The 18,780-nt window shown below is 41.1% G+C and overlaps 1 protein-coding gene across 1 annotated transcript in view; it reads left to right on the top strand.

Moving 5' to 3' along the window:
* Positions 1-18,320, top strand: part of CRYBG3 (crystallin beta-gamma domain containing 3) — a 96,045-nt gene extending 77,725 nt beyond the window's left edge. Inside the window, exons 19-23 of the mRNA XM_071735696.1 lie at positions 7,291-7,430; positions 11,920-12,043; positions 14,175-14,333; positions 14,938-15,097; positions 16,658-18,320. Coding sequence (XP_071591797.1) covers positions 7,291-7,430; positions 11,920-12,043; positions 14,175-14,333; positions 14,938-15,097; positions 16,658-16,746 — 672 coding nt within the window. The 3' untranslated portion in view covers positions 16,747-18,320. The remainder of the gene's footprint in view (positions 1-7,290; positions 7,431-11,919; positions 12,044-14,174; positions 14,334-14,937; positions 15,098-16,657) is intronic.
* Positions 18,321-18,780: the final 460 nt, after the last annotated feature.

Raw genomic sequence — 18,780 nt, 5'->3', positions numbered from 1 at the left:
CACCCGTTTCCTCTACTGTTTGTTAGGAAGTAGGAAAAAAAAATAGCTTTGTAAGGAGTGTGGAGAGGGTGTTTCATATTCCCAGGAACCTCTTTCCCATCATAATCTCTGAGGCATAAAACAGTCAAACTAAATCTTAAGGAGATCCTACCTGTATCCTTCCTGCTGTGCTGTTTTGCTCAAATTCATACTGGACTGCTTTGGCCTTCTGTGAGCTTTTAGGAAAACCTGTAGGTTAACGAGAGGATACAAAGAAGGAACCTTGTATCTGTGCCTTGATAATGAGATAACCAGGTCCTTTGTTTTTCAGTATTCTGGGAAGAAAAATAGTGTCACAATAACCATATATTAATCTGGATTGCATATTGAATAGCAGTGTGTTACATGGCCTTTTCTCTTCTGAAAAAGGGAATGCTTCTGGAAGACCAATGAATCTTTTTAATGTACTATTTTATAAGTGGGGGAAACATACTGGATACAGGATTGTATTGCTTTAAGCGAACAGACTATTTACACACTTAATACTAGAAGGGTACACGTCTGTTTAGTAGTGGTAGGAACAACTGGAACTAATCTAACTTGCCTCTCATCATCTCCTTTCATCTAGAAATTCCAGAGCACTTTTTAAGAAATGCTTGTTGATGAAATTTGCTGGTATTGTTGATAATAGCCACTCTACTGGCAGGTAAAAGGATAGCAGGGGTTTAAGGGCAGCTGCATTTGCTGCTGTCTGTGCCTCTTCCAGCAAGGATTTGCCTTTTGCTTGGTCATGACTTCATGAAAAGGGAAGCGTGGGCAGCTCACCTGGTGGAAAGTGTTTAAAGTCTGCTAGGCCATTTATAGGGCCACGGTTGCATTTTGGGGCATTTGCCCAGTGTTTGCTGCATGAAGTTGTTAATCCTTTGGGATGTAAACCCTTATGAGAGGTTCTTACACAGGGGAGTTCAGCTCCAGTGCTGCCTTTCCTCAGGCATGTTTTGTTAAACTCTGGGTAGTATTTGATGTGACTTACTTGGACAAGAGTATCCAGGATTGCTGCAGTAAGCAATTGGTGGTCTTCCTAAAGTGTTAACTTCAGCACTAAAGTTAAGCTAGTTTTTAAAAACTGTTAAGTTAAGCCATTTTTAAAAACAAAAATGAAATCTGGGGTTTAGGTTGTGCAACACCTTTTTTTTTTTGTTTCTTTCTTTTGAGGCATTCCTTATCGATCATCGTAGTTCCCGTGCTTCTATGTTGATTATCTTTCTAAATTAAATACAGGTGTTAACTTTAATCTCCCCAGCATTCTCCTGAGGCAAATAATAAAACCAGATATAAAAATTAATCGGTGTTTTCTCATGGCCAGGCAATGAGTCATTTGTGTAACTGGGACTGGACCATGGGTGTTACCATCATCCAGCACCATGTTCCTCTCCCTCATCCAGGCACTCTTCCCACACTGAAGGGGCAGCTAGGTGAGTGCAGCTCCAGTAAAGACAGTTGTAAATTATGAGTTAGCCAAGACTGAAGATTATTCCAAGGTGGTGTAATATAACTGTGGAGTCTCTTCCAGTTAAGGTTCTGGCAAATGCTGTTTGCATAGCAACAAGTCAGCAGGGGTGTGAGGTGGGGAAATGTACCAACCCTTACTGGGTTGGGGACTAGGTTACAGTCATGTTTTAGTCTTCCCCCATGTATTCCTTTCTTTTGCTATATTAGGTTTTCACATGACAGTCAGCAAAATGTAAGTTTGCAAAAAAAAAAAAATCAAAAAAAGTTGTGCTCTGGGATGAGCATTTCTCAAAGGGGCTTTATTAGTAATAATTTTCACAGAATTCATGATGAAAAATTATCCATATGCTATCTATAGCTAAAAATTCTGCTTGTTTTTATTATAGACAGGTGTGCAAATTGACCTCTGCACTTGGTTTTAAATTGTGGCACCATTTTTCTTAGCTTCTTTGTGTCTGCACACTATTGCTTTTCCTTGCCTTGCCCTGGGAACAAAGGGCATTTGAAAAGAAGCTCATCTTACTCTGGTCTTTGTTTAAGATCAAACACTTTGGGCTGGTGTTGCATTTTTTTTCTGAACTGGGGAAGCATAAAATTCTGTTCTGAATTGTGAAAAAATTGTGATGCACAGCTTCTCTGTGTTAAAGAAAAGGTGGAAGTCGTTGCAGGGAAAGTCTGAGCAGAGTTGAACTGTGCAAGGTATTTTTATTGTGTTGATTTCCATGGTTTACTTTACATCCTCTGAAATCACACCGTGGGGCAGGAAAAAAGCTGTGTCATTTTTCATGGCATCACATGCTGTGTTAGCCATAGGCTACCACACCTGCTAAGTAAAGAATATCACTGTATTTAACAATTCACAAAGCTGCTTATATCTTGAAATGCTAGGTAGGTATAGCCTTTCTTAATCACTGGCCTCTTGTATATATTAAATCTCTCAAATTTCTCCCTGGACACTGGCATTAAAAAACAGAACAAGCAAAATTTCTTAAAACTTTATTGTTGCTGGTTTAAGCAAGGCAGTTAGTTCCTTAACATACAAAGATCAGGTTAAGTAATTCTTCTGTGCTTTGTAATTCTTGAACATTGGCAAGCTTTCCCCAAAGGGTGGCATTTCAGGTATTTTCTTTGAAATAACCATGGAAGGAAGCTAAGGTAGTGATAGAACCACAGAATGTTAGGGGTTGGAAGGGATCCCTAGAGATCATCTAGCCCAACCCCTCTGACAAAGCACGATAACCTAGGGCAGGCCACACAGGAACACATCCAATGGGTCTTGAAAGTCTCCAGAAAAAGAGACTCCACAACCTCTCTGTGCAGCCTGTTCCAGTGCTCCATCACCTTCACAGTAAAGAAGTTTCACCTCAACATGAGTTTCACCTCAACATAGGTTCTAATTTAAAGCCATTATTCCTTGTCCTATCACTGGGCACCACTGAAAAGAGATTGGCCCTTTCTTCTTGACACACACCCCTCAGATATTTATAGACACTAATAAGATCCCTTCAGCCTTCTTTTCTCAAGGCTGAGCAGCCCCAGTTCTCTCAGCCTTTCTTCATAGGAGAGATGTTCAAGTCCCTTCATCATCCTTGTAGCTCTCCATTGGACTCTCTCCACTAGATCCCTGTCTCTCTTGAACTGGGGGGCCCAAAACTGGATACAGTATTCCAGGTGTGGCCTCCCCAGGACAGAGTAGAGGAGAGAGGAGAATCTCCCTAGATCTGCTGGACACACTTTTCGTGATGCATCCAAGGGTATCATTGGCCCTCTTGGCCACAAGGGCACATTGTTGATCCATGGAGAATTTGCTGTCCACTAGGATTCCAAGGTCTTTCTCCATAGAGCTGCTTTCCAGCAGGACATCACCTAATCTGTACTGGTGGTTGGTGTTATTCCTTCCCAGGGACAGGACTCTATGCTTGTCCTTGAGTTTGACTTTTTTGGTGTTAGCAGCCAACCCTCCCAGCTTCATATAAAACTTGCTGAGGGAACACTCCATCCCCTTACCCAGGTCATGGATGAAGATATTGCACAAAACTGGACCCAGCACTATTCCCTGGGAAACACCACCGACCACAAGCCTCCAACTTGACTCTGTGCCACTGATCACAACCCTCTGAACTCTGTTGTTGAGCCACTTACCAGTTCACCTCACAGTCCAATCATCTGTCCCACATTTCTTTAATTTTGTGGTGAGGATGTTATGGGAGACTGTCAAAAGCTTGACTGTAGTCAAGGTATATGACATTCAGTGCTCTCCCTTCATCTGCTCATTTGGTCATGCCTTTGTAGAAGGAGATCAGGTTAGTCAAGCATTATTTCTCCTTAGTAAATCCATGTGGGCTATTCCTGATAATCTTTTTTTTTTTTTCCAAGTAATTAGAGGTGGCTCCACAATGAGCATGCTCCAACGCATGGAGGTGAGGGGGACTTGTCCGTAGTTCCCTGGGTCTTCCTTCTTGCTCATTATGAAGACTGGAGTGACACTGGCTTTCTTCCAGCCCTCAGGCATTTCTGATTCTCCGTTTTTTTTCAAAAATGAAGGAAAGCGTCACGGCAGCAATGTCAGGCAATGCTCTCAGCACACATGGATGCACCCATCAGGGCCCCTGGATTTGTGTGTTTTCAGTTTATCCAAGTGATCTCTAGCCCAGTCTACACTGAGCAGTGGAGAGTCTTCCTCCTTCCAGTTATGCTCCCTTACTTCTAGTGCCTGAGATTCCTGAGGGCTGGCCTTTGGAGTAAAGACTGGGGCAAAGAAGGCATTCAGCAACTCTGCCATATCTGCATTTTCTGGTCTTGTATCTCCCACTTCATTTATCAGTGGACCCACTTACTCCCCACTCTTCTTCTTCTCATTGAAACAGGAAAGGATCTCAACAGATCAACAGATGTATTTGAAGAAACTCTTCTTATTTTCTTTCACCTCCCTAGCCAGACTAGGTTCCAAGAGAGCCTTGGCCTTTCTTGTCAAATCTTTACATAATCATGATGCATTTCTGTAGCCCTCCCAATTAACCAAACCCTTTTTCCACATAATGTAAATTCCCCTCTTCTGAGTTTTCCCAGGAGCATCTTGCTTATCCATCCTAATTTTTTTTTTTTAAGGGGATACATTTATCTTGAGCTTGGAGGAAGTAATGTTTGAATACTGACCAGCTCACGTGGGCCCCCCTACCTTCTAGTACTCTAGTCCATGGGATACTTCTGAGTAGATCTTTAATCCTGATCTAGACATGGGAATAACTTGCCAGGTGTGGGCTCACCTTTCATATCTGGGATGTACCTAGAGCAATGCCATGTTCTGAGGTGGTCACCTTTTGTATTCTCTGCATGATTGTCCTTCCTCTGGCTCTCAGAGAGTCCCATTCCTCTCTGGCCTGTCAGGATCAGGCCTTGGTGAATAAAACCCTGATCCTCTCAGTCTCACCTTTATCTGTATGCGATAACTTGTCAGCCAGAAAATGGGTGAAAGTACAACTCAGCATTCTGCCAGGAAGGGTAGGAGCAAGATGCCTCTGTAACAGCATAGGCTCTACACCTTGGTTTTTTTGTTGGTGGTTTCCATGGAGCTATGAAAACAAAACCAGAGAAAAAAGCTAGGCTGAGTCACTGCTGCCAACTGTTGGTATAAAATGGTATATATGGAGTGAGTGGTCAGCTCATTGCTCTATATATGGTAATGGAAATATGAGAGCTTCAGTGCTTGAGACAGAAGCATGTTTTGGTTTTTTCTGTGCTTCACATCTTTGCCAGGATGAGTGGAGTCCTTCTGAGGTCTCACTGGAAAGGTGGTATCAGTTCTCATGGTCCCTTGTGTGTGTCATGGATGCAACATCTTCTGTGTACCAACAGGCTGGGTTTGTGCAACTGGGCAAGACTTTCTCAGGCCCATTATGTTCAAATGGTCACAACCACGTGAGAACTAGAGTAATTTTAATTGCCTTCACCAACTGGTTGTTTGGATTCCTGTTGTATAAAAGGATATGCTGGATCAGATGACTTGTCCATCTAGTACAGCATCCCTCTTACCACATTGAATGTTGCAATAGCAGGGTAAATTTTAGGTTTTGGTAACAATGTCTAACAGCAAGGATGCCAAATGGTGTTTCCTGTGCTTACTACTAATGGACCTGAGAAATTTTTCCCTGTTAGACCTGTTCTGGACATGGCTTCTGAGTCTCCTCTCAGGTGAAAGCCTGTGTCAAGGGAGTAGGCTCCTGCAGACTGTGATGATGTTGTCATGCTGAGCAAATCAACCTGAGAAGTAGCTGTCTGCACTTGGTCTGCTGGTCTAAATTTCAAAGTAAGACTTTAAAAATCATAAATTTTATCCACCTCGTCCAGCAGAAGGTGAGTGGGAAGAACTGACATTCTAAAATCAAAACATTATGGGCCTTCAATCTCTTTCTGTTTAGTAACATTGCTTTTTAAGGAGCACATTGGGCTTTAAAAATCTTTGTGGGTGGATGATCCCAGGCTCCGTAAAACTTCCTGCAAACTCCTTGTCCCTATGACATTACATGACTTGCATTGTCCCTGCACTGATCAGCAGAAGAAAGCAATTTCTCTGAGGCAGGATTTGAACAACCAGCTGTGTGCCAAGTGCACTGAGTCAGTGCCAGTAGATTTCGAAGTCCTGAATCACCACTGAGCTCTTCAGAGACACTTCACTGCAATACATGTGCCTCTTCAAACATGAAAGTTAAGGTCTCTTAATTACTCAGTGCCTGTGTCAACTGTAATTCAAGATTTTGGTTCATTCATTCCACCTGAGGCTATGTCTTTGCTGCAAAACAAATCCTGGGCTGGCTATCTCAGAGTAACATCTCCTAAGAACAAGGTGACTTCCCTCAAGGGGCTGATAATTGAAGCAGTTCGTCAGATCTGTTCCCTTTTCCTTTACCAGCTGCATCAAGGTACAAACTACAAATGCTTAAGATTTTGGTTATAAAACTTCCCTTATGGTTTCAGGTTAAAAATGCTGGAAAACTGTACAAGTGTTAATTGTACGCAGCACAGACTTTGTGTATTTAACTCTGTTCCCTCCATGCTCCTCTGCTGATCTCACAGCTGTACCACATTTTTGTGCTAACTGACCTCTTTATTTGCTTTCATAGGCAGTCTCTCAAGTGTAGAAAAGCACATAAAGTGAAAAAGGTTTAAATTCTACATGAGATTGAAGGGGTTACTAATTACACAATTTCTTCAAGATTGTCAGAAGACAAACAGGAATGTCTGTTAAAAACGTAGAGAATTTTTTTTGTCCTGATATTGTTAACCTTTTCCAATTTGTAGATCCCTAAGATTTTTCAACTGAGCCACTGCTAATTGAAGTCTGTGTACAATGGACTTGTCATTTGCCTCACTGCTTTAGATGCAGTCTGCAGATTATCATGAAAACTACTGCTGTAACCTGTTCCATCAGTAAATAGATAAACTGAATTTATGAAAAGAAAACAAGGCTCAGATGATACAGATACCGATAAAAAAGATTTTTCAAATGCAAACAGAGGCCCTGCATCTTGAAGCGACTCACTGTGTCTGGCCTGTGTCAGTGGGGCACTATATTCTGATGACAAAGCCAGTGATAAATCAAATATATTTCAGCTCTGTGTGCTTTGTTGGTGGATGTACTTTTTTTCTTTATCTTGCTGTTAAATTTACTGAGGAAGCATCCTGTAATCCAGAAGCAGGTGGAAATTAAACTGAAATGGTAAATGTGTGTGTCATACCTAAGAACAGAAGTTAGGCTATTCCTAGTAAAATTTTGCATTTTTTTTCTTCTTCTCTCTTCAGGTTTTTGCTGAGCCCTCCATCAGTCTGTTTGCTCTGGAATGCTGCAAGGGCAGAGAACTGCACTTCAGTGAACCCATCAATTCTGTTTTGAATGAGGACCTTCATTTTTACACTCAGTCTGTATGGGTGAGAAGTGGATTGTAAGTATGGGAGAAATATTCTTGTCAGATTTGCATTAGAGGAGCTACTACTGTGCATGCATTTTCTGCCAGTCACTGCCTTTTTTCTTAGGATGTGTTTAAAATTCTAACTTTTATTTTGAGACAATATGAAATCATAAAATATACTTGAATATTGGACCTACCTTTTGTATCAGGATCCAAACTGGAACAAGAGCTCTGGGCAGAGGTTGTATTTCCCCCTGTAAGAATTGTCCTTTTATCCCTATAGAGTAACTAACAATGGAGCCTATTGAAGCCAGAAACCAAAAGTAAATAAGTTTTGATTGCTGACTTGCAAAGACAGGTAGAGTAAACCCAGACTGCCTCTATTAACTGGCTGTAAAATGCCAGCTGTAAACTGCAGTGATTTAACATAAAGCACTGCAGTGCTTCAGTGAAGCTTGACTTGCTGCTCAGCTGCCAAAGAGGCAGCAACTTCTGAGAGGAGCTCAGAGCAGGTCTGACAGCTGGAACAGTAATTTGCTTTTGTGAATAGTTGAATCCCTCTCGATCAGTGTGAATACACACCCAGGGTCTTCTGTGAAAACCGTTTTGTATCTGCAGAAGTGGCCTTCTAACCTCTCCTGCATCCCCTCCTTACACCTTTTGGAGAAACTCTGAAGTATCTGCCTTGGCAGGTTCTCATCCCAGCCACAGCAAACATCCACAGTATCAACAAATAACTTGCAGAGTCTCATCCTGCCACTGAGACTGACTGTAAACTGCTGTTCTTCTAAGGAGACACACATTTCCTGTGTTTATTTTTGACCTTTTCCCCACCTTTCTCACATAAACAGGGCTGTAATTTCCTTGGGAGATCTTATGGAATGACACAAGCACACTCAAAATATTAATTAATTGGGCAAGAAATTAGTGTAGAATTATCACAGCTTAGGTGTATCTCCGTGGAGATTCTTACAAAAAATTTTTCAAACACATATAACCTTTTACTACCTAGAGGTCAAAACCCTTCTATGGATACCCATGATAAAACACTGTCAAGTGCTCCTCTGACTTTCTGAGGTTGGTACAAAGGCCAAGCCTAACTTAGGTAATGCTCCAGAGCACGGTTGTCTGTTTTCTTTCAGAAATTTCACACAAAAAGTTTTCTTGAAAGGTTGGTTAAGGATTGAACCTCCCTTTCTTTGAGAGCAGGCAGTGGCAATTGACTTGAGCTGTAGGCCCATAGTGAATATAAGCTTGCCCACAGAGCTTTGCCAATTTACTATAAATTCTGGTCCTTAACATCTGAGCTTTTGCTGAAAATACATAGAGTGATCAGCTGCTGCTGTTGTCAAGAGGTGCCCCAGGTGAGAGCTGCCCTTTGAGGCTGAGAACAGCATGCACGTGTTCCATGAGATCTGTGATAGTTCATAGGAGAAAAGACCACCTTTGGGAGGAACACCTGACTGCTGGGAGTGCATAAATCTTCATACCTCTGGAGATGTTACAGTCTAAAGTGTATCCTGTTGGGGAGCTTCTCTTTATGAGCTTTGCCCCACAGCTTTCTTTATGAGCTGTGGATTGCCCCCTCCCTGGAAGTGTTCAAAGCCAGGTTGGATGAGACTTTGGGGCAACCTGGTCCCTGGCCATGGCAGGGAGGTTGGAACTAGATGATAATTAAGGTCCTTTCCAACCCAAACCATTCTATGATTCTATGCAGTTTGCTGTAAAGAATGAGTGATGGCTTTGGGACCACATGGTAGAAAAGCATGGGAGAGTGTGGACAGCAGTCCAGCCTCTTCCTCATCTTCCCATTAATTTTAGAGTATCCCAGCCAGGTTAGCTGGCTCCCTCTCTCCAGAAGGGTGAATGCAGAATGACCAGGATGTCTCTGAGCTTCTTGTGATGCTGTTGTCCCAACAGTGCATACATCACCTGGTGTACAAAAAGCTGATCCACACACAGAGTTGAGGTATTTGCTTTAATATCCAGTTCTGCACAGAAAAGGGAGCTAGGTGATATTCCACAAAGCAAGCTCAGCTTCCCGAAACATAAGGGTTGCTTTCATACAGAAACACATAAAATAACTTTATCTCTGATTATATTCTATCACTGGTATACATGATACAGTGCTTAAAGATTTCACTGCATAGGCTCAAAGAGCAGGGGTTCTTTTTTGTTGTTCTTTTTTGTTGTTGTTGCTCGTAGGGGTCACTCTAGCCCTATGGGTGGGTATTTTAGTATGCTAATAGCATGTTAATACAATGAGTCCAATTAGTCAGTGTTTTCCACATAGTCCTCCAGGCTATAACCAAGATAAGTTGTGGGGAGTACTCCCTTACATCTCTTTCATCTGTCTTGCAGGATTGTTTCTCAAGGATGGGTTGCTAATTACTAGGGATGTGTTTTTCTCTAATTCTTGCTGTTTAGGTGTTATGTAGGCTCTGTTTTTATTCTGTGTACTTCTTTGCTCTCTTTAATGTGATTTTTTTTCCCAAAAAAAACCTTTATTTATTTCAATTAATTACCAATATCAATGCTTCTCAGGAAACAGACTCCCACAGCCTGTCCCCATCCCACACTACAGATAGGTAGCCTAAATGTTGAGGGTGCAGGTGATTGTGAGTAGTATGTGGGGTGTCCTGGAGGATTTGTTTGCCTTACCCATGATCAAAAGTTCAGGAAGGAGGATTTAAAGGTTCTTCAGCTCCTTGACCCAAAGACTGTTGGCTTTAGACAAATGACAGAGATTTATGTATCTGTATCAATGGCACTTTGCTGCCATGCTTAGGTATCAAGGATCTTTCCTGAGCCAAATGAGCAGCTCAGTGAGAAATGGCACAAATCTGGACTGTGGCTTGGCAGAGGTCACTGGGGATTGAGGTGGATGAAGAGATGGCACAGAGGTGGGTGCTGGTCTGCATCTCATGAGATGTGTTTTGTCTGTGCCACTGAATGCCAGAAGGCCAGCCTGGCTTCAAATGGGCATTACCCTGACAGTCCTTCCCCTCTCCATTTCCTATAAATTTCTGCTTGGCAACTGCATTTCAGATGAGGCTCTTTGATGCCCCAAGAACAACATTAATGCTGAAGTCTCAGTGACTTGATGGGAAGCATCCCAAGAAAAAAGTCAGGAGTGTGTAAAGATGAAAGGAACACACACAGTGGTGGTCAGGCTGCTCTGAATACCTGTCAGTCAGGAGGCAGGGGACTTAATTTTAAGAAACAGTGATTCAGCCTCATCATGAGGCAGTTCACACTTGGCACATTTTTGCCTTCTGAGCAAGGCTGGCTCTCAGTGTCTCCAAATTATGCACAATGGGGAAAAGTAAATTTGAGGTGCTACGAACACTGTTTGCAAATGTTTCAGAGTGTAGTCATCCCTCGTGTTCTTGGCAGCTGAACTGTAAAACAGGTAATGTGGGGAAATGCGGGAGCGGCAAAGAAAATGCCGCTCAATATGGTTGATAAACGTTTATCAATATGGTTGATAAACGAACTTCTGGTTTATTGCGCAGCAACTTTCGCTTATATAGTGCTTCTGTGACCACACCCCCGCCACCAACATAACTTTTTATTGGACACCCGGTGTGTTTACCTGTAGCACAGCGAATCCCTGGTGCAGGTAGCACCGGAGTATGGGCCGATCTAATTGGCCTCCCAAACATGGGGTTGGGCATAGTAAAGGGGTCGCACCCCCTATCTCTTCGAGAACATTCAGGAATATTCTCCAACATTCTCCAAACCTCTCTAACATTCCACAACAGGGAAATCTGTATTTACTTTGTGTTATGATGAGTTCCTGAGCCAGGCGTCTTAGGATTCACTGCACAACAACATCCTATTGATAGAAACAAAACTGATCTGGGATCTTGAGGCTGCCTTTGTGAGCAGCAACACAGTATTTAGGGAGCAGATGCCCAGATAACAAGAGACCTGTATGTGCCAGTCCTGTAACTGTGAAAGGATTCAGCCTTGTTTGTGACAGGAAAGTCTGCCACAGCAATGTGTAGGTTTTGGTGTAATTATTTTGTATGTGTTGTCAGGTAAGTGGAAGAGCTATAAAAAAGCTTTTAACTTCTATGAAAAATCATTGGGCAAGATCCTCTCATAATTAATATGTACAACCAGGCAAAGCTGTAAATAGTGAGGTCTAGTGTGTGACTCTGGTTTCCTAATGTGTGCCCACTGAAACCTGAATTGTTCCCATCTGGGCTCATGCAAAGATTCCAGTGTTTGTGGGAAAGAACTGGGGGGGTTGAGAGACAGCACAGGGAGTGGAGTTTACAAGTTTCAGGCAGACAAACAGAAAACAGTTCTTAATTTAGACAGAAAACAGATAAACCACTGAAACGGATGGCATTTTGCAGCATGGTAATAGAGGTTTCATCCTAGCACTACTGTGGACAGGTTTGGGGGCTTTCAAGAGTACAGTCCTCTAGTTCAGTTTTGCTCTGTGGTTTGCTCTGTGGTTTGCTCAGTTTTGTTAACATGTGGTCTTTCGTGTTCTGTTTTCTGTATCCAGGTGGATTGCATATGAAGGATGTAATTTTTTAGGAAAGCAGATTCTGCTGGAACCCGGTGAGATTCCCAACTGGAATGAACACAGTGACTGGAAAGTAATTGGCTCCCTTCGTCCTATGAAGCAGGTACTGTAATCATGCAAGGACAAATTCTTTTTTGGACACAGATTAGTGTACAAGTATCAGCTCCAGTACTAAGTATAATGGTGGGCATTGTACTCCTTAAATCAGGCCAAATGATGACAGCCACAAGGACTAACTGGCAGATTACTGAAGCAGAAAATTCCTTCAGTGGCAGTTGCTGAGATCTATATTAGGCTCCTAAAGGGAAATAATTCCTAGTCTCTTGGAGCCAAGTTTTGGTTTTCTGAGTAACTCATTAGCATGTTATGCAGATGCTCTATTTTTACACTTGCAATAATAATGAGAAAAGCAGTTCTATATTGGGTTGTTTTATAATTCATATAAATGGAAGCAATAACATATTTCATTGCACTGTAGCCTGGATTTCCAAAAGAAGAAAAGTTTATGCAGTCCCACTTCATTTTCCCTCTCTGCTTCACCCCAAGTAATGCTGATTTTCAGCCTCATTCAAAGATTCAGGTCTCTAAACCAAAAGTTTTTAAGAACTTTGTGAAAAGTAGAGAAGCAAAACCCTCATTCAAGGAAAAGGAAGTACAGTTCTGCTTCTCTGCCTTTCCAAGATGGATCAGGTAATCAGTGAGACACATAAGCCAAACAGTTTTGGCATCACTCAAAAACACAGGGAAGAGTGGCAGAGAACGGGAGCAGTTACTCCACAGAAGTTTTCATTAGCACCAGAACTTGTGTCCCCGTGTGACAAATACTGCTTTATTCTTAAACAATAGATTCAACAGGGCCAATGCTGCACTGAACAAAAGCAATCGTCTTTAGCATCAGGTTTGCATTACCTGCTCCCTCCCACCTCTACAAAGCCAATTTTTTTTTTTTTTTTGTCCCTTCTTTACTAAGAAGTTGACAGCTCCCTGTAATTCTTTGGAACTGGTAACTGCCAAAGGATCTCATTTTGGATGTTTTTGCAAATAATAATGAAAATAATTTCTGCTGATCTTAAAATCAGAATTCTTTCTTCATCTAGCAATCTGAATAACTTTTGTATTTGGTATCTTCCTTTTTTACACTACAATAGTGTATAGTGTTACAAGGCCTATTTCAGCTGCTTTGCTGGGACAGTGAAAGATTGTGATCATTATTTTTTTTGTTTTAACTCTGGCAAACTGAAGGATTCCTTGAGTTGGTGCAGCTACCTGTTCTTGACATTTCTGTGGACATACTGACACTTTTTTTTTTTTTTTTTTTTTTTTTTGAGACTGGAGTGATACTACAAAACTGCAGCACTTTCTATTTTTTCCATCTCCACTATGAATTACAAGAAGTCAAGTCTGCCAGTAGGTAGTACAAGAAAAAGCAAAACATTTGAAACTCAGGCAAGATGAGACACAATTTTGCTCAGTTACTTTGTAATGAAATCCTTTCTTTATAAAGAACAACTGTATACTATAATCATTAATACAAGTTAGTTTACTGATACCTGGTGGGAGCTTTATTGTCTCTATTTTAGGGTTTGCTTCAACATGGAAAAAGAGGAGATTCAAGGCTCCCAGAAGACAGTGACTGACTACTTGGGGTTCTGGCAGAGCTGCCCTTTATACTACTCTTTATTTGTGCCAAAATTGGGGAATAACAGAATGGAGTTGGGGAATAACAGCTGGAACCTGTAGTGGCCCTACAGATTTTCCTTGTTTTTTGAGTAAACTCTGTAAATGGAAGTGCCAAAACAGTACCCTGTTTGCCATGTACATTCCAAAGTAATGGTGTAACTTCTCTCCTATATATTTCAGTTAATGGAGGCTGGAATTGCTGGATACATGGCTCACAGAATCTTGTTTCCTGCAAATAAAATGCTTGTGGAGTTACAGCCCACTTACTGATGCTGGACTGAGTAAAATAGGCTGAACTAGAGATATCTGCATATCACATGAACTAGCTCTATAAACAAATACATTTTTAAAAAAATTATCTGCCATTGCTGCTTGCATCTGTCCATCTGCCTGTGAATAACCCTTAGGGCTGCCTTTCATACACGTTCATTTCCAACAAAAAAACTTATTTAACATCCTCATCTGAAACTGTAAATGGAACATGGACTTCAGAAAGCTGATGTAAGATTGAGAGTAGGCACTGACTTTCTTCATCTTCCTTCCCACACTTTCAGCCAGCAGTGTACCTCAGAGTGAGGAACCGAGCCCAAGGGAAATACCTGACGGTTGCTGGAAGCCTGGCAGATATAAGAGCAACATCAGTGTATGTGTCCCCATACAATGGGAAGAATACCCAGATCTGGCACTATTGTCATGGGCTCTTCAAATCCAAGGTGTGTTTCCAGATGCTGGAAGTGGGTGGGATTCTTTCACCTGCTGTCCTTTCACCTTCAATTCCTGCTTTTACTGTTGGCTAGCACTAACACCAGGGCAGCTGCTGGCATCTCCTGTGTATCTTGAACCAAAACTCTTTTAAAAAATCTACATCTTGTTACTATGTATAGACAGATTTTTACATGTCTGCCTTGGAAAGTTGGATTACTTTTCACAACCGTCTAATGGGACTGATGTTCCTGGAAATGGGAAGATGGTCTTGTCTGCGGTTTCAAGTTTAAGTTTATTGCCTCTACAGAGTTCAGAATTTCTCTGAAAAGCAATATCCGAAGAAAGGGTGTAACTGTTTTTGTATTAATGCTGCCCTTGACAGTCTGTTATTAATATTAAAAGCTAACAACATAAGAAACACTGAAGGAACAAAGATCATTACCTTCCATCAAGCAGCTGGTCAGTTGCTGAATAACCTGTTCCTGACTGGCTTGCCAGACTTGTGACCAACTATAGCATGATTACTGTACTATGCTGGGTGCCTGAAACAGACATGTCAGACACAAAACCAAGGCTTTGTGGCTGGATCTCACTCCTGTTTTTGTTTCTTAGGCTAACAATGCCTGTCTGGATGTCATTGGTGGCAGAGATGTGCCTGGGGCCAAAGTTGTGCTCTGGACAGAACATGGGAAGGACAGGCAAAAGTGGAGAGTCAGCGAAGATGGAACCATCAGTTCATATCTCAGTGACCAACTGGTGCTTGATATTAAAGGTATTTAAAGGAAAAAAAGTGCATTTTTTGTTAGAGGTTAATTGACTTATTCCAGCTTTTTATAGTTACAATTAAATCCAGAATCCTATCTTTCCTATAAGGTTTATGTCAGGTTGCTTGACAGTGGGACAAGAAACAGTGGGGCAGGGCAGAACTTTAGTCTTTTCATTCCAAAGGTTTATTTTGATCAGATCAACTGTTCTGCTTGAGTGAGTTCAGTAGTGCTGATAGCAAGAAATGCAAGTTACAGAAGACAAAATGGTGAAGGAAAAGCAACCATGGAGTAAATGTGGCTCAAAAAGAGAAAAGTGCTCATTCCTAATGTTTTTGAGGTGGTTAATTGTTCAAGTCCTAGTCCTTCTAATACACACACAATTTGTTCAAGCCCTGCTGCTGGTGCTTGTATTTTATCCCTAGGGGAAGGTAGTGGGGCAGTGGCTGATCATGAGGCTCAGTGGGCTCTCTTCTCAGATGAAGGGCCTAAGTAAATTAATTGATGGCCTGATACCCCTGTAGGGCTTGCAGACCACAGGGTAACAGCACATCCCGCAAGTAAAGTAATGAGCACTTCTAGTGAATGTCCTACTGGCCATTACACATCTGACCTCTGCAGCTCAAATTTTACTGATAATGAATTCTCAGCTCTGATGTTGAAACTAATAGAGCATTCCTGGCTTCCAGAACTGAGGTGTTTAACCACTACTACAGTCACTGGATATTAGAAAGAATTTCTTTACTGAGAGGGTGATCAGGCATTGGAATGGGCTGCCCCGGGAAGTGGTGGATTCTCCGTCCCTGGAGATATTTAAAAAGAGACTGGATGTGGCACTCAGTGCCATGGTCTGGTAACTGCAGCGGGAGTGGATCAAGGGTTGGACTTGATGGTCTCTGAGGTCCCTTCCAACCCAGCCAATTCTATGATTCTGTGATTCTATGATAAGGAACTACAAAGCATTATAGTTAAATGCAGCTGGTAATACTAATGGCGGTTCTTACTTTATCAGAAAGCTGTGCTTCCTGGGGTAATGCAAAATATCATGTTGAGGGCTGGGGTGGTAAGATACCACTCGATAGCAATAGCTCTTTAGAGCACTTCTTTTCATGGATTTTTGTTTATGGTATGATAGAAAAAGGCACTGCCATTTCTATGCTACATGTATTCAAAGAGGAATTTCATTTTAAGGTCTTACTAAGTTTGTGGTTGAAATGGATATGCTACACTAAATATGTATCTGTGAAGCTGTGTGTTTCTACTATAGCAATATGTGCCTTAAAAATTCAAACACGTAGCAGGAGCTCAGGATATGCCAAAAGCAAAGTCTCTTTACAGGTGCTGTTTCTGGGCAGAAAGGTATCATTTGGGGGCTACAGTTTGTGGTATATTCTGCTCCTCAGGGCATAAGCTGACATGTGACTGTTTGAAAGAGACATCAGCCCCCTACTCAGTGAAATTTCTATGTTTTGGCTAATTTTCCTACTTAGTCATACTTTTCCAAACCTATGCATAGACCTCCTGAGCATTTCTTCTAAAAAAATTTCCTTTGTGATTTTGTTTTTAAGGAGGAAATTATTATGACAAGAATCATATCATTATGAATCAGCTGGTGGATGACAAATATTCACAAAAATGGGATATTGAAATATTGTGAGTAAAACCCCACACACGTGGACCTTGTATGAGTAATTAACACCTTGAGGGGAAAAAAAAATCAACTACTGAAGTCACACACCACTGGAACCTTAAGCAGCATCTCCTTTACTTTCCTTCATGCCAAGAACCAACTCCTGAAACAACTGAATTTTGCATAAATCTGGAAGATGGGAGGTTTATTAGATGGCTTTCTGCTGGAAAGTTGATTCTTTAGAGGCCAGTGCTGTGAAAGTCACTATTACTCTTCATCTGATGTATTAAAAGTAAATGCAAAAGACCAGACATCATAAGTTTTGCAGGATATGAACTGCAAGAGATAATATGGGGAAAGCTGTTTCAAAATGGTGGTTTTTATCTTTTTCTCAAAACCTGATGGAAGCTCACTGAAGAATGAATGCACTAATGAACTTGAAAGAGGTTGACCTGAACTTTTGTGTCCCAAGTGAAACTGTACAGGCTTCAAGTGATCCTGAAGCTCAAGTCATATCTCCTGCTAAAATGCAATTTTTTATAAAGACAACTTTGAACTGGAATGACCAGCTCAGCACATGAAATGGGGCAGGAGAGAAAGCCTGACTTTTCTCCCCCCCCACCCCCCCTTATGTTACTGGTAGGCCTTTCTTTTCAGTTCTTTTAACAGTACCAAATTTCCAGATTCAGGAACTGGTTTTGCTGACCCATGTCCTGTTTCCAGCCCATGATATTGAGTTGTCATTGAAAGTCACCTTTAACACGGACCCATATGTGCATGTATCACAATAGAATAAACAGTCCTGGGTTGAGCTAGATTTTTCCAAGGGCTAGCTGCATTTAGAGCAGTAATGATTCTAACCCAAGCTGTAGTTTGTTTTGATGTATATAGATTAATTTAATACAGTATAATTTGGTCTTGAAACTAAGTCTTCCTTCAGAAAATAACTCACCCGAGTGTGTCTTTTCAAAGGTGCTAGCAGCCTGCATTTCAATGCTTGCTTCATCTTAAAAGAACAGCATCAGTGCATGTTAAAGTTACCATGGCTCATCACCAAGAGACACCTCTTATCCCAAAGGGTGAGAACTTGGACTTCATGGTCCAGCCCTTGGCATGCCAGTGCTTTCCTCAATTTCAGCACTATGCAACCCGCCTACAAGCTGCCACCTGAGAGGGACAAATACCTTCTTGGACTGCAGATGTTGCAGGCTTGAAAAGCACATTCCTCACTCAACGCTAACAAATACTTGAGGAACTGCAGATGACTGTAGGGCTGTGAACACCTGAAGTGGAAGAGAAGGCCCTTAGATTACTGGTAACTTAATTTGATTTCAGCGTCACTAAATTAATCAACTTCATTGCATATGTAATATTTTTTCAGGGTATGCATTTCTAGAATTATTTAAAGAATTTACGTTAGCTAAAGAGGGATATTTTACTTTCCAAAAGCTGTAGCAATTCTGGTTGTGCATTTGGACAGGATTCATTCCCAAACAAATAAAAACACATAACAGTAAGTTTGCCACAGAAATAAAATATATGGATATCTATTTTTTTATGAAATTGAGTTCTATAAAGTACTATTTAAAAAAAAAACAAAACCTATCTACTTGCACTTACTATTTTGCATTCTAAAATTATCCTAAAACTGTTTAAGTAGTGTCCTCAAACATATGTACATATTTTTGTGACTAAAGCACTTATTTTGCTTTTTTAATATAAATCAGTATATCAAGCGTTTTATGTGTGACTTCCTTTCCATATGTAAAATAAAAGCCTCTGTAAAAAGTTCTAGGCTTTTAAACCAAGAATGACTAAATCATATTTGGTGTGTCAGTGTTATAAAAAGTAAAGCAGGCTTTTGTATGTAAAAGATCTTGAATGTAAAATGCTGAATATGTATATTTTAATTGTATAAAACTTTTTTTAGGAGGAACATTCTGCTTGTTGGTTTCTTCTTAAGAAAACTAAATTCAACAGCAGGTTTTAGCATATGGCAGGCATGTCCCTGTAAAGTATTGCCTTTAGAATGGACAAAAAAGGGGTAAGTGTATCAAATAC

Source organism: Heliangelus exortis, chromosome 1 (genome assembly GCF_036169615.1).
Source record: "Heliangelus exortis chromosome 1, bHelExo1.hap1, whole genome shotgun sequence".
Lineage (NCBI taxonomy): Eukaryota > Metazoa > Chordata > Aves > Apodiformes > Trochilidae > Heliangelus > Heliangelus exortis.
Note: the sequence above shows the minus strand (reverse complement) of the source record. Positions and strands in the feature narration are given on the sequence as shown.